The sequence below is a fragment of the Bombina bombina genome, chromosome 11, assembly GCF_027579735.1.
Source record: "Bombina bombina isolate aBomBom1 chromosome 11, aBomBom1.pri, whole genome shotgun sequence".
NCBI lineage: Eukaryota > Metazoa > Chordata > Amphibia > Anura > Bombinatoridae > Bombina > Bombina bombina.
Window position 1 is genome coordinate 85,371,465 of NC_069509.1, and position 13,243 is coordinate 85,384,707.

At 38.3% G+C, this 13,243-nt stretch overlaps 1 protein-coding gene across 1 annotated transcript in view; it reads left to right on the plus strand.

The window, feature by feature from the left end:
• LOC128642128 (regulator of G-protein signaling 11-like) overlaps nt 1-13,243 on the plus strand; it is an 801,065-nt gene that overhangs the window by 619,384 nt on the left and 168,438 nt on the right. Inside the window, exon 12 of the mRNA XM_053694807.1 lies at nt 6,344-6,457. Coding sequence (XP_053550782.1) covers nt 6,344-6,457 — 114 coding nt within the window. The remainder of the gene's footprint in view (nt 1-6,343; nt 6,458-13,243) is intronic.

The following is a 13,243-nucleotide window of genomic DNA, read 5'->3' on the forward strand; positions in this document are numbered from 1 at the left end:
GGCATAAGAACCTTACTATTTCTGCTGCAAATACCTCTACATACATCCAAGCATTCTGCTAGCCTTACTCGCTGCATTACTACATTGTTTACTAAGTTTTAAATCATCTGAAATAATAATTCCCAAGTCCTGTTCCTCATCTGTAACAGTCAGTAAAGTGTCATTGAGTTTGTAATTAACATTTGGATTTTTCTTCCCTAAATGCATTATTTTACACTTTGCTGTGTTAAACTTTAGATCCCAGTCATTTGTCCAATCCTCTAATTGCTGTATATCACTTCTCCTTTTGTCTACCCCCCCTGGAACATCCACTCTGTTACACATTTTTGTATCATCTGCAAACAGACATTCTTTCCCCTGTAGCCCTTTGCTGATATCGGAGATAAATATGTTAAACAAAACAGGCCCCAGAACTGACCCCTGAAGAACACCACTAGTAACAGACCCTTGTGCTGAATGAACTCCCGGAGTGGCAGATTAGGGGTTAATAAGTTTATGTAGTTGTTTGCGATGTCGGGGGCAGCAGATTAGGGGTGTTTAGACGTGGAGTTTATGTTAGGGTGTTAGGTTTAAACATAACTTTTTTCCCCATAGACATCATTGGGGCTGCGTTACAGAGCTTTTTCATTCCGTGATCGCAGGTGTTAGAAAAAAAATTAATGTCTATGGGGAAAGCGTGCTCTAGCACGTCAAATCGGCGCTTGGATTTTGTGCGGTATCGAGCTCATCGCAACCATATCGCACACACAAGGCGGCTTTTTCAAAACTCATAATAGCAGCGCTATGAAGGGTGTAATAACGCAACTTTTGTTGTGTTCGTTTCACACCCTCTAGCGCAAAACTTGTAATCTAGGTGCATTTCATTTAGTGTAGATATTATAATGTATTAAATGGCACATAATTAATATATTAATTACCCCACTGTCAAATTATACCTGATTCAGCCAATGCAATAGTTTTAGTTGAAGATATAGATTAAATATATATATATATATATATATATATATATATTATTTTTTTTAAGTTTAGGTTAAACTGTATGTTTGTAAATTTTCTATGCAGTTTACAGAACTAAGTGTGGTTCCATAAATCTGACATGAATCTAGCAGATGTTGGGTGTGTTAGATAAATATAAGGTAATATATATTATAAGACTGCATATGTGTAAATTTGATACAGATTTGACAAAATTGTGTATTTCCCATGATAGTTTTCCTGATAGCTTTGTTTGACTTTGGCATTCGCCTGGAAGAATCAGGATATGACTGTGTGATTGTTTGATCTGTGTACACATCTCTGCTTTTATCATGAAATGATAGAATCCATCAAGATCTTTTATCTTTTTCCTTTGTGGTGTATGATATGCTGGAAATTCTTGTATGATGTCTCAATAATGTAAAATTCCATGATATGACCAGCCACACTATTTGTCCAGTTACAACATTTGATAGCTGCAACTGTGGTGAAGAAATTGTAAAGCAGAAAAGCTATGAATTGTATAGATTCAGACACAGAAATTTAGGAGCAGCTGTGTGTTCCCAAGTGAAAGATGATTAATTTAGATGAAAAAAAAAAAAAGCACTCCAGTGAATGAACCTTCTGGAATTACAGTTTCTAAAACATTCAGTGATGACAGTGACTTGACAGTTTGAGGGTCTAGACATATGTATAAAGGGAAACAAGGAAAATGTTCAGAGAAAAAATAAACCATACAAAAGCTAATAAATAGGGCAGTTCCTTCCGGCAATCTTCAAATGACAAGTGTGTGTGAAAACTTTGCTTTAGAGAAAAGTGAGGTCTCAGACTCACAAAGCAACTGCTCTATATTTAGCTTCAACTTCTAAAAGATGAAAAAAAGAAGAGATCTCTTGAAAATCTCTCTCTCTCTTCCCCTAAAGAACTAAACAAAATATGGTTATTACAGTATGTTACAAGCTGTAATTATGGTGCCATATTCCGTTCTCTGTAAGGAGTACACAGATGTCATACTCTGCAAGGGATCAGGTTCAGCAGTAAGGAGCTGTTGTGCAGAGGTGTCAGGTTTTGGGGTTAATGTTGTGTTTTGTCTGCGTGAGTCTTTCCCTTTAGGCATAATTAAACAGGTACAACGTTTTAGGAAATAAAGGAGATGGTTTTATTTATAGGATAAAGCAATGTAGAGATATGCAATTAGATAAGACAATGTCTATAGGCTGTAGTATTAGGCAGGAATACAGTTCTTTGTAATAACAGGCAGGAATGCAGAGCTTTGTAATAACAAACAGGATATTTGCATATGCTGTAGACTGGAACTGTGTAATAACACTCAGGAAAGCAGAGCTTTGTAATAACAAACAGGAATGCAGAGCTTTGTAATAACAAACAGGATATTTGCATATGCTGTAGACTGGAACTGTGTAATAACACTCAGGAAAGCAGGGCTTTGTAATAACAAACAGGAATGCAGAGCTTTGTAATAACAAACAGGATATTTGCATATGCTGTAGACTGGAACTGTGTAATAACACTCAGGAAAGCAGAGCTTTGTAATAACAAACAGGATATTTGCATATGCTGTAGACTGGAACTGTGTAATAACACTCAGGAAAGCAGAGCTTTGTAATAACAAACAGGAATGCAGAGCTTTGTAATAACAAACAGGATATTTGCATATGCTGTAGACTGGAACTGTGTAATAACACTCAGGAAAGCAGAGCTTTGTAATAACAAACAGGAATGCAGAGCTTTGTAATAACAAACAGGATATTTGCATATGCTGTAGACTGGAACTGTGTAATAACACTCAGGAAAGCAGGGCTTTGTAATAACAAACAGGAATGCAGGGCTTTGTAATAACAAACAGGATATTTGCATATGCTGTAGACTGGAACTGTGTAATAACATTCAGGAAAGCAGAGCTTTGTAATAAAAAACAGGATATTTGCATATGCAGTAGACTGGACACAGTTGTAACAAACTGGAAACTTGTATAAACTGCAAACTGGTACTTTAAGGAGACTTGTATAAACTGCAAATTGGTACTTTAAGGAAATTTGCATAAACTGCAAACTGGAACTTTGTAGAAACAAACAGGAATCTTGCATAAACTGCAAATTGGAACTTTGTAGATACAAACAGGATATTTGCATAGACTGCAATTGGAACTTTGTAGTATCAGGAAACAAGTAAACAAAAGTACCTGAGTCAGTCCTTAGAAAGGAAAGTTTTAGGCAAGCTCAATTGCCAGGAAATCAGTTAAAAAATGAAACACAGTGCCAAGGGATTATCCAGAAGAGTAGTCCGTAATTGTAGCAGAAATCAGGAACCAGGAATTCCAACAATTCTGTATATCTCACAGGAAACAGGAACAGAGAGTCTTTCAGAGTATCACTCTTAATGTGAAAGCACAGAATTGCAAACAAACCTCCCAGATAAAGCAGACTGCTGATTAAATGATTTGTTTCAACTGGCAAGCAGGTGGAGCCAGAGAGCCAAGGTTGCAGCAAACAGAAAAACACAATATTCCTTTTCTGTGATCAAGTCATCTGATGGCACAGTGGTAAAACAACAGGCTGGGAAATAACAGCTGCAGAAATAGAGACAGGTTCAATTCCAGGCTGAACCCTGACAACAGAGGAGGAGAATAGTTTTACATTTATATCAGGCATTCTAAACCCCTTGAATGGGGATTCCTTTGACCTCTCTATACCAAGATGTTTGCATCCGGAAGGGAGGTCATAATAGCGCGGTCTGGCAGCTCACAGCAAGATCCGTGCTACTATGACCAGTAAAACCCTTAAAGACCAGTGACTTACAGGGTACGTTGTGGTTGCTAAGGGTTTAAAGTCCCCCACAATATTTCATGGAATAAACTTTCACAAGAGATGTTAATGACAATCACCCTTTCTATAAAGAAGTGCTCCAGCAAATTACTCCTGAAACGTATACCCTTCAGCTTGAGATCATGACTCCTTGTTCTTGAATTTTTCTTTTTATGAAAAATATTCACAGTCTCAGCTTTACTAAGCCCCTTAATATGCTTGAAAGTTACTATCATACCACCTCTTTCCCTTCTGTCCTCTAAGCTGTACATATTTAGGTCATTGAGCATCTCTTGGTGAGATTTATTTTTTAGACCATGTACCATTATAGTAGCCCCTCTTTGCACAGAATCCAGTTTGTTTATATTCTTCTGTAATTATGGCCTCCAGAACTGCACACTATAAAAGTGTCATTGAGTCTGTAATTAATATTTTGATTTTTCTTTCCTAAATGCATAATTTTGCACTTTGCGGTCTTAAACTTTAGATCCTAGTCATTTGTCCAATCCTCCAATTGTTGTATGTCTCTTCTCATTTTGTCTCCCCCCCCCTGGTATATCTACTCTACCATTTATGTATCATCTGCAAACAGACAAACGTTTCCCTCTAGCTCTTTGCTAATATCACTGACAAATATATTAAACAAAACAGGTCCCAGAACTGGCCCCTGATGACCTCCACTAGTAACACTCTGGTTTCTATCCATAAGCCAGTATTCTACCAAAGTTCACAAGGAGATACAGTTTGTGAATAAGTTTGTTGTTTGGGATGGTGTCAAATACTTTGCTGATATCTAGATATCTTACGTCAACTGTTCCACTGTGTTCTAATACTTTTGTTTATTTAATAAAATAAGTCAAATTAGTCTGACATGATCTCCCTAAAGTAAAACCATACTGATCAGTTAATGGGGCAGCTAGCACTGATATATGCACTGATATATATATGTGTGTGTGTATAAACATATATATATAAATATATATAGTCCCAAAATAAAGAACACTCACCAGATCTTTTTAATCAATATGGCAATCAATGCTTTTATTACATAAAGTAATGTTTCGGGGGTTTTAACCCCATCCTCAGACCTGAGGACGGGGTTAAAACCCCAGAAACGTCACTTTATGTAATAAAAGCATTGATTGCTATATTGATAAAAAGACCTGGTGAGCGCTCTTTATTTTGGGACTGTGTATTTGCTTAAGCATTGGATGCACCCCAGGCAGCTGTTCAAACGAAGTGAGTGCAGAGTTCTTTTGGGATTTTATATAAATACTGGCACTCTTTAATAAGATTTGGAAATTACATGCATAACTTCCAGTTTGATTTCAGTGATATCATGTCTTGTGATCAATATCATCATTAATTCACAGGTGATGTCATCAATTATGTCAACCATGTTTTTGTATAAAATAATAAACAAAGCTGAATTTAAGTTATGGAATGTATGTTTTTTGTTTGTTTCATGGTATTTTCATGTTTTTTTTATTAAGTTGGAGCATAAACATTAGCTTTAAAGGGACATTAAACACTAAATACATGCTAGATAGAATGATGCATTCAAAGAAAAGATTAGTCCATGACTAACATGTAGATGTATTTTTTAAAGTTTCATTCGTTGGTTAAAAAGTGACAAAATAAGTGTAAAGTTTTAGTGTCTATAAAACACTGGGAGCTGCCATGTTGTAACTTGTGTTACCTTCTCTGCTGTGGCCAATTAGGGACTGTTATAAATAGGTCACTAGAGTGTGCAGCCAATGGTTGTGCTGGATTTAACAGTGTTCTGCACTTCCATTTCTAACAGGAACTGAAAAGCTCACAATTTCAGAATGGAATTACAGACAAAGAGGACAAAATAAATAATGAAAGTATATTGCAGAGTTGTTTTATATATACAATTTATCATTTTATATTACCATCTCAAAGTGTTTAATGTCCCTTTAATATTTTTGTCTTTGAAATATTATACATTTCATTTATATAATTTTAGCAAATTTGAAGACATAATTACTGATCCTATTTTTTTAGCTTTTTTGTTTTCTTAACTACAGTCTACACACACTGAATTTTTTTTTCATAGCATAAATGTTAAAGGGACAGTCTAGTCAAAATTAATCTCTCATGATTCAGATAGGGGAAGTAATTTTAAACAACTTTCCAATTTGCTTTTATCATCAAATTTGCTTTGTTCTTTTGGTATTCTTTGTTAAAAGCTAAACCTAGGTAGGCTCATATGCTAATGTCTAAGCCCTTCAAGGAAGCCTCTTATCTGAATGCATTTGGCAGGTTGTTTTACAGCTAGAGGGCGTTAGTTCATGTGTGCCATATAGATAACATTCTGCTCATCCTCATGGAGTTACTTATGAGAGGGCACTGATTGGCTAAAATGCAAGTCTGTCAAAAGAACTGAAATAAGGGGGCAGAGGCTTAGCTACAAGGTAATCAGAGGTAAAGAAACCTCGAAACTGGGGAACGGGTAATAAAGGGATTATTTATCTTTTTAAACAATAACTGTTAATCTTTTTCTATTTTTTATTTTTAAGGTTTCTTAAATTTAGTGAGCAGTATCTCCCTCATGATCCAGTTATGTCTGGGTGCCTGCCGAGCAATCCATGGATCACAGATGATGCCACATATTGGACAATGAATTCGGCAATGTGAGTATTTTAAGAAAAGTGAATTTCAAGCCATTCTAGAAATATGCCATATGTGTTAACCCTTTCATATTTAAAGGCACAATAACATTTCCCTTTATTCATTGGTGTAATAAAAAGCTCTAAGCAGTGGTTTAAACTTAACAGAAATCAATGAAATATGTATTATTTATCATTTTTAAATAATTTTACCTTTTATTTCTTTTTTATTAAACTGTGGCAGTGGTATCTACATGAAGGCTTATCTAGCTTGATGTCATAAAACTTATAGAGTAACATGAGCTGGTTTACTATTAAGTGAATACTAGATAAACAGGGAGTCAGAGTTGCCCATGCTCAGAAGAGAAAGAATGAAACTAATTACCAATATGTCAGCTCTCTTATTTCCCTGAGGGCAATGACTACCTTGAGAATTTCTAAGTGCTAATTTTGTAAGCAAACAAGTAAGTTTTTGGTGTTTACACAACATGTTTCTTTTTATGTTTACTTTGATTTAACATATTTGTTTTTACTAAAGGAGCACTGTGTAATATCCCTTTAAAGGGCCATGATACCCACATGTTGAAACACTTAAAAGTGATGCAGCATAGCTGTAAAAAGCTGACTAGAAAATATCACCTGAACATCTCTATGTAAAAAAGGAAGATATTTTACCTCATTACACCCCATTGTAAAGGACTTTAGGCAGCAAATCAGTATGCCTGTCCCGGGACATGCATGGCAGTGAGCTTCATACACACTCCTCTTATTTCCCTATTCAGGGAAGTTTACTATGACATCTCATGAAATCTCATGAGAGTTAAGTGAAATGTAATGAGATCACAGTAAAAGAGTTTATGACCTCAGCTCTGCTGATCTTGATTGGCTGCTGTTCATTTCTTCCTTTTTTTTTAAACCTGCAGCTGGGCAGTAGCTGAAGTATAATTTTCTTTCCATAAGGCAGGGAGAGTCCATAACTTCATTCCTTACTGTTGGGAAATACAACACCTGGTCACCAGGACGCGGCAAAGACACCCAGCCAAAGGCTTAAATATCCCTCCCACTTCCCTTACCCCCAGTCATTCTTTGCATTTCGTCACAAGAGGAGGATGGCAGAGAAGTGTCAGAAGATTCGTATAGTCCCTAAACGGGTATGTTCCCTTCAAGAGAGGACTGGAGTTTGAAGTAATCATATAAACCTCTCAGTGAGAGTATTAATAAAAGTTAGAGTCTGGAGATGCAGGGAAAGTTTTTCTGTGAAGCCATCCAGACTGTCTATCTAGCAACTCCTGAGCAAGAGTTACACGTCTTGCTTTTCCACACTCAGGTCCCTGTCAGAGCATCACTACAAGGCTGTCACACTTGAGAGGATGTATCTGTTCCAAAGCACGGATCCTGGAGGTTAAGTCTGTGTTATTTTCATATAGCAGGGACGCCTTATATAGTGTAACTCCTCTATACCTCAGTAGGATCGAGGGTTAATCTCTCCTTAGTGGGAGTTTATTGGGAACAGTTAGGGGAGTTTATATTCTGCTTAACATTTGTGAAGTACGTTTTCAGGGCTCATTTAGACTGTGTGCTTTTGACTGGAACAAGCAGGTTTCACTTTCATTTTTGTGAGTTGTGCAGCTCCTGATAACCTTGCGCACTTTTTTATAGCAAGGGAGGTCCTGCCTTACGCACCATGTGACTGGGTGCAGCTTCATTCACTTCCTTACGATCCTACTACAGACAGCACTCCTGAGTAGCTTTTCTTGACAACTTGTCTGGGTATAGGAGGTGGTGAGTGCCCCAGCCTTTGGTTTTGTAAAGGTGCCTTTCTATATTTAAAAAGTTTATTTTTGTATCGTTTTTCGCTTTCTACTGTGGGATTACATACCTACTAGGGAGGACTCTGATAATATGTTAGAAGGTTCCACTCCTTCTGTAGTGCTTAATAATTCCTGATTATATTGTGAGGAGGCCGTGGTTTGCCCGCCTGCTTAATTTTGTTCCAATTGCCTGCTTTAAAGAAGAGAGATAAATCTGCTAGTAACCCTAGCACTGTTAGTCCCTCTAAGCCATCAACCTCTCAGGATACTGTGAACAGAGAGATTACTACCCCTTCTACCCTAACCGCTTCACATGCAGTTCCCCGTCGCACAGCTATTTCTCCGTCTGGAGGAGGCCTTTTTGCTGCAGACTTTACCGCACAGTTACAATAGACAGTGCCCACAAACCCTGAGTACCTATCTCTGGGAATCATAACAGAAAGGTTAAAGGGACAGTCTACACCCAAATTTTTATTGTTTTAAAAGATAGATAATCCCTTTATTACCCATTCCCCAGTTTTGCATAACCAACACAGTTATATTTATATACTTTTTATCTCTGTGATTATCTTGTATCTAAGCCTCTGCAAACTGCCCCCTTATTTCAGTTCTTTTGACAGACTTGCAGTTTAGCCAATCAGTGCTGGCTCCCAGATAACTTCACATGCATGAGCACAGTGTTATCTCTATGAAAAACATGATCTAACACCCTATAGTGGTGAAAAACTGTTAAGATGCATTCTGAAAAGAGGTGGCCTTCAAGGTCTAAGAAATTAGCATATGAACCTCCTAGGTTAAGCTTTTAAATAAGAATACCAAGAGAACAAAGCAAAATTGGTGATAAAAGTAAATTGGAAAATTGTTTAAAATTACATGCCCTATCTGAATCATGAAAGTTTATTTTGGACTAGACTGTCCCTTTAAACACAGTTCTCCTGTTTTAGATTCATCTAATTTCCAATTGGATCTAGCTTGTATGTCCCAGCTATCCGAGGATGAGTTAACCTCTGTGGCGTCAGAGGGTGTACTTTCGGAGTCAGAGACTTCTATTACTAAATCTCCTCCGGCGGAGGAACCCTCCTTTTGATTTAAAATTGAACATCTGCGTTATTTTACTGAAGGAGGTCCTGTCTATGCTAGAAGTTCCAGAGGCTAAGCTTCCTGAGGAAACTAAGATCCCTAAGTTAGATAGGGTTTATGAAGACAGGAAGGTCCCTCAAACTTTTCCGGTCCCAGTTTGTATGGCCAGCATTATTAGTAACGAATGGGAAAGAATTTGAACATCCCTCGGCTACTTTTTTTTTTTTTTTTCTTTTTTTTTCAAAAGAGCTTTATTCAGATGTATAATAAAGACAGTACATCACAGTTTACAGTATACAGCAGATACAAAGTCACAGACTTACCAATCAAACAAACAAGGCGTCCAGAATCGTGTAAAATAGAAGTTAACAGTAAAGATTGTTTTATCTGGTTACAGGGCTAGAATTCGGTCTGTGCTATTGATATGCCAAACAACAGGTAAATAGTAAAGTATAAACGATAAATAACTATTAGAAGACCCCTGATGTCCCGTCTTAGTAAACGAACATGAATCCTGTCATATTTTCTAACAATTTATTTTTTCTTTTTAATAAGTTTTACCAAATTGCTATAAACATCTTAATAAGTATTTATTCCAGAAGGTTCTGGAGAGCAAGTAGTTAAAAAGGAAGAGAGAAGAGGAAAAGAAGAAAAAAAAAAAAAAAAAAAAAAAAAGGAAAAAAGGGGGGGGAGTGGAATAGAGGGAGGGGACGGAGTGGATCAGTGTTAGTTTCATAGGTGAATGGGAGGTACACCAAAAGTACCCAGTCTAGATTGTTCTATTCCAGTATGCTAGTATTAGCTCATATTGGTCCAGTTTATGGTTTTTTAAATAATGGTATCTTTCCAGCGTCAGCAGATCGCTCACTTGGTTTAACCACTCTTGTTCAGTGGGGACAATATGGGACCTCCAATGCTTTGGTATGAGTTTTTTGGCTGCTGTCAACATTAACAGCAGTAAAGTTTGCTTACCCTGACCCTCCATTCTGGGTATGAAACAAAATAATAGGGTCTCTGGAGCAAAGGGAATTGGTGTGCCTAGAATTTCTGTCATTACTTTAAATATGGCTGTCCAGAAGTCCGTCAAGCGTGGGCATGACCACCAAATGTGGAGGAGGGAGTCCTCCTCCCCACACCCCCTCCAGCAGGAACTGCTCGTTTTGGGAAACATTTTGCGTAGTCTTGTCGGAGTCAGGTACCAGCGGCTCAGTAGTTTTAACTGAATTTCCTGTATTTTAGCCGAAACCGAGGATCGTTTGTTTAATTTGAATGCCCTCATCCATATGTCCGCATCTATGTCTCGGTTTAGTTCTTTTTGCCAAGAGATCGTGTATGAAGGCAGAGAAATATCAGAAGTTTTAACAGTGATTTTGTATAGTTTAGAGATCAAATGCCCGGGGTAGTCCAGTTGTATGCATAGTTTCTCAAAGTATGTAAGTTCACGTCCAAAGTCATGTCTGTGTTTGTGGTGTGAAATATAGTGTAATACTTGGTTATAATGAAACCACGAGGAAAAAATTCCCCTGTGGGTCTCTGCAAGGGTTGCTTGCGTTTTCAATTTACCCTCTTCTGAGATAAACTGGATGGATCCCGTTCTAAGAGCATACGGGATAGGGCTCTTGTTTTGTATTTTGTGATAGGGGAGGTCTACGTTCTCCAAGAGTGGGGAGAGTGGAGCAAATTTAGAGGAGATGTGTGTGTTGGTGGCCAAAAGTTTATCCCACTCAGAAAGGATGTTTGCCGTGATGAGATAATGCGGTATATTTCTAGGTCTCTTCTGTTGGGCTGTCCATGCCAACGTTGCGGCATTATTTAATTTGAAGATATTCCTGTCTAGTTGTATCCAAGTTTTATTGTCAGTGTTGTGTGCCCATTCCACTATATGTCTAAGTACAATTGCGTGTTTATAAGCCTGAAGGTTTGGAATCCCCAGTCCCCCATTGTCTCTAGGTAGGTATTGTGTTTTCTTTGGAACTCTTGGTTTAGTGCCCGCCCATATAAACTGTTCTATAATCTTTTGTAGTTGAGCAATATAACTGTCGGGAAGAGGGATAGGTAGAGCTTGCATCAAATATAAAACCCGGGGGAGAACATTCATTTTTACTACGCCTATCCTACCCAACCAGGAGAGGGGTTTGTTCTTCCAAGAGGACAAATCTCGTGCAATGTCATTTTTTAAAGAGCTATAATTATGTTTGAATAGGTCTAGAGTCGTAGATGTCAGCTGTATCCCTAGGTATTTTAGTTTGTGGTGAGCCAGGGGGACATTGTATGTATCTCTAATATATTGTAGTGTTTGGGGGGGGGGTATTGATGTTCAAGATTTCTGATTTAGAAATATTCAGTTTGAAATTTGAAACCTTGCCATAGGCATCTAATTCAGACAGTAGTTCTGGGATGGAACTTTCTGCTTCCGTCAGAGAGAAGAGGATGTCGTCAGCGTACAACGCTTGTTTATGTTCTGAATTTCCAATCTTTAGTCCCTTGATGTTATTATTATTTCTAATTTTTTGAGCTAAAATTTCAATAGAGATGGCAAAAAGCAGAGGGGATAAAGGGCATCCCTGTCTAGTACCGTTATTGATGGAAAAGGGCTCTGAGAGGGCATTATTCACTCTGATCTTCGCATTAGGGTTGGAGTATAGAGCGAAGGACATGTTTAAAAAAGATTCTGGAATGCCCATTTCGGCCATAGCCCTCCGCAGAAAAGACCAACGAACCCTGTCGAAGGCCTTCTCCGCATCGGACGAGAAGAGGACCAAGGGCGTCCCCGAGGCCTTAGCGAAGTTTATTAGATGGATAGTTTTGATAACATTGTCTCGGGCTTCTCGGCCTGGTATAAAGCCGACCTGGTCACAGGATATTAGGTTAGGGAGATATTTATTTAGTCTGTTAGCTAGAACTTTAGCAAGGATTTTCATATCCGTGTTGATTAGGGATATGGGTCTGAAATTCTCAGGGCGTACAGCTGGTTTTCCTTGTTTGGGGATTACAGTTATGTGTGCCTCAAGGAGGTTTCTAGACAGGGAGGGGTCATCTCTTAGGTTGTTAAATAGAGACAGGAGGTGAGGGGACAATACCTCTGTGAGTTTCTTATAGTACCCTATCGTGTACCCATCTGGCCCTGGGCTTTTTCCTGTTGGGGAATCTTTAATGGCCTGTTGTATTTCCTCTAACGTGATGGGTGATTCAAGGTGTTCTTTCCCTTCTTTAGTTAGTGTTGGTAGACCTAGCCCTTGGAAATATTCATCAAGGTGTTCTCTGGCTTCCGGGGGAGATTCGCCCTTTGTCAAGTTAGCATTGGGATTTAAGATGTTATATAGCGAGCTATAATAATTTCTGAAGGTGGACGCAATTTGCTTATTACTCTTAATTAAGTGGCCGTCTGGGGTTTGGAGAGCGTGAATGTAGGAAGATAGTTGTTTCCTCCGTAGGCACCTAGCTAACAATTTCCCCGGTTTGTCACCGCCCTCAAAGTAGTGTTGCCTTAAATAAAGAGCATTGCGCTGGTGGATAATTGTCAAGTGGGCCTTAAGGTCCGATCTAGTTTTAAAAAGTTCGGTTCTAAGGCTGTTATTGTTCAGGTCTTGCTTGTGGGCTTTCTCAAGTGTTTGAATTCTATCTAGAAGGTAGGTGTGTCTCTCTCTGGCCTGTCTGAGAATCCTAGCTTTTCGCTTAATAAAAATGCCACGTAATACAGTTTTGTGCGCCTCCCACTCACACTGCAGAGAAGCAGTTGTTTTGTTGTTAATTGTAAAATATTCAGTGATGTCTCTTTCTATCTCTGTTAATGTGACTGGATCATCCAAAAGGGAGTCATCCAGCCTCCAAATCTTGGTTGTGATAGGGAGGTCCGGCCACAATATGGAGCAAGACACTGGTGCGTGATCCGACCAAGTTATATGGCCAATCTCGCAGT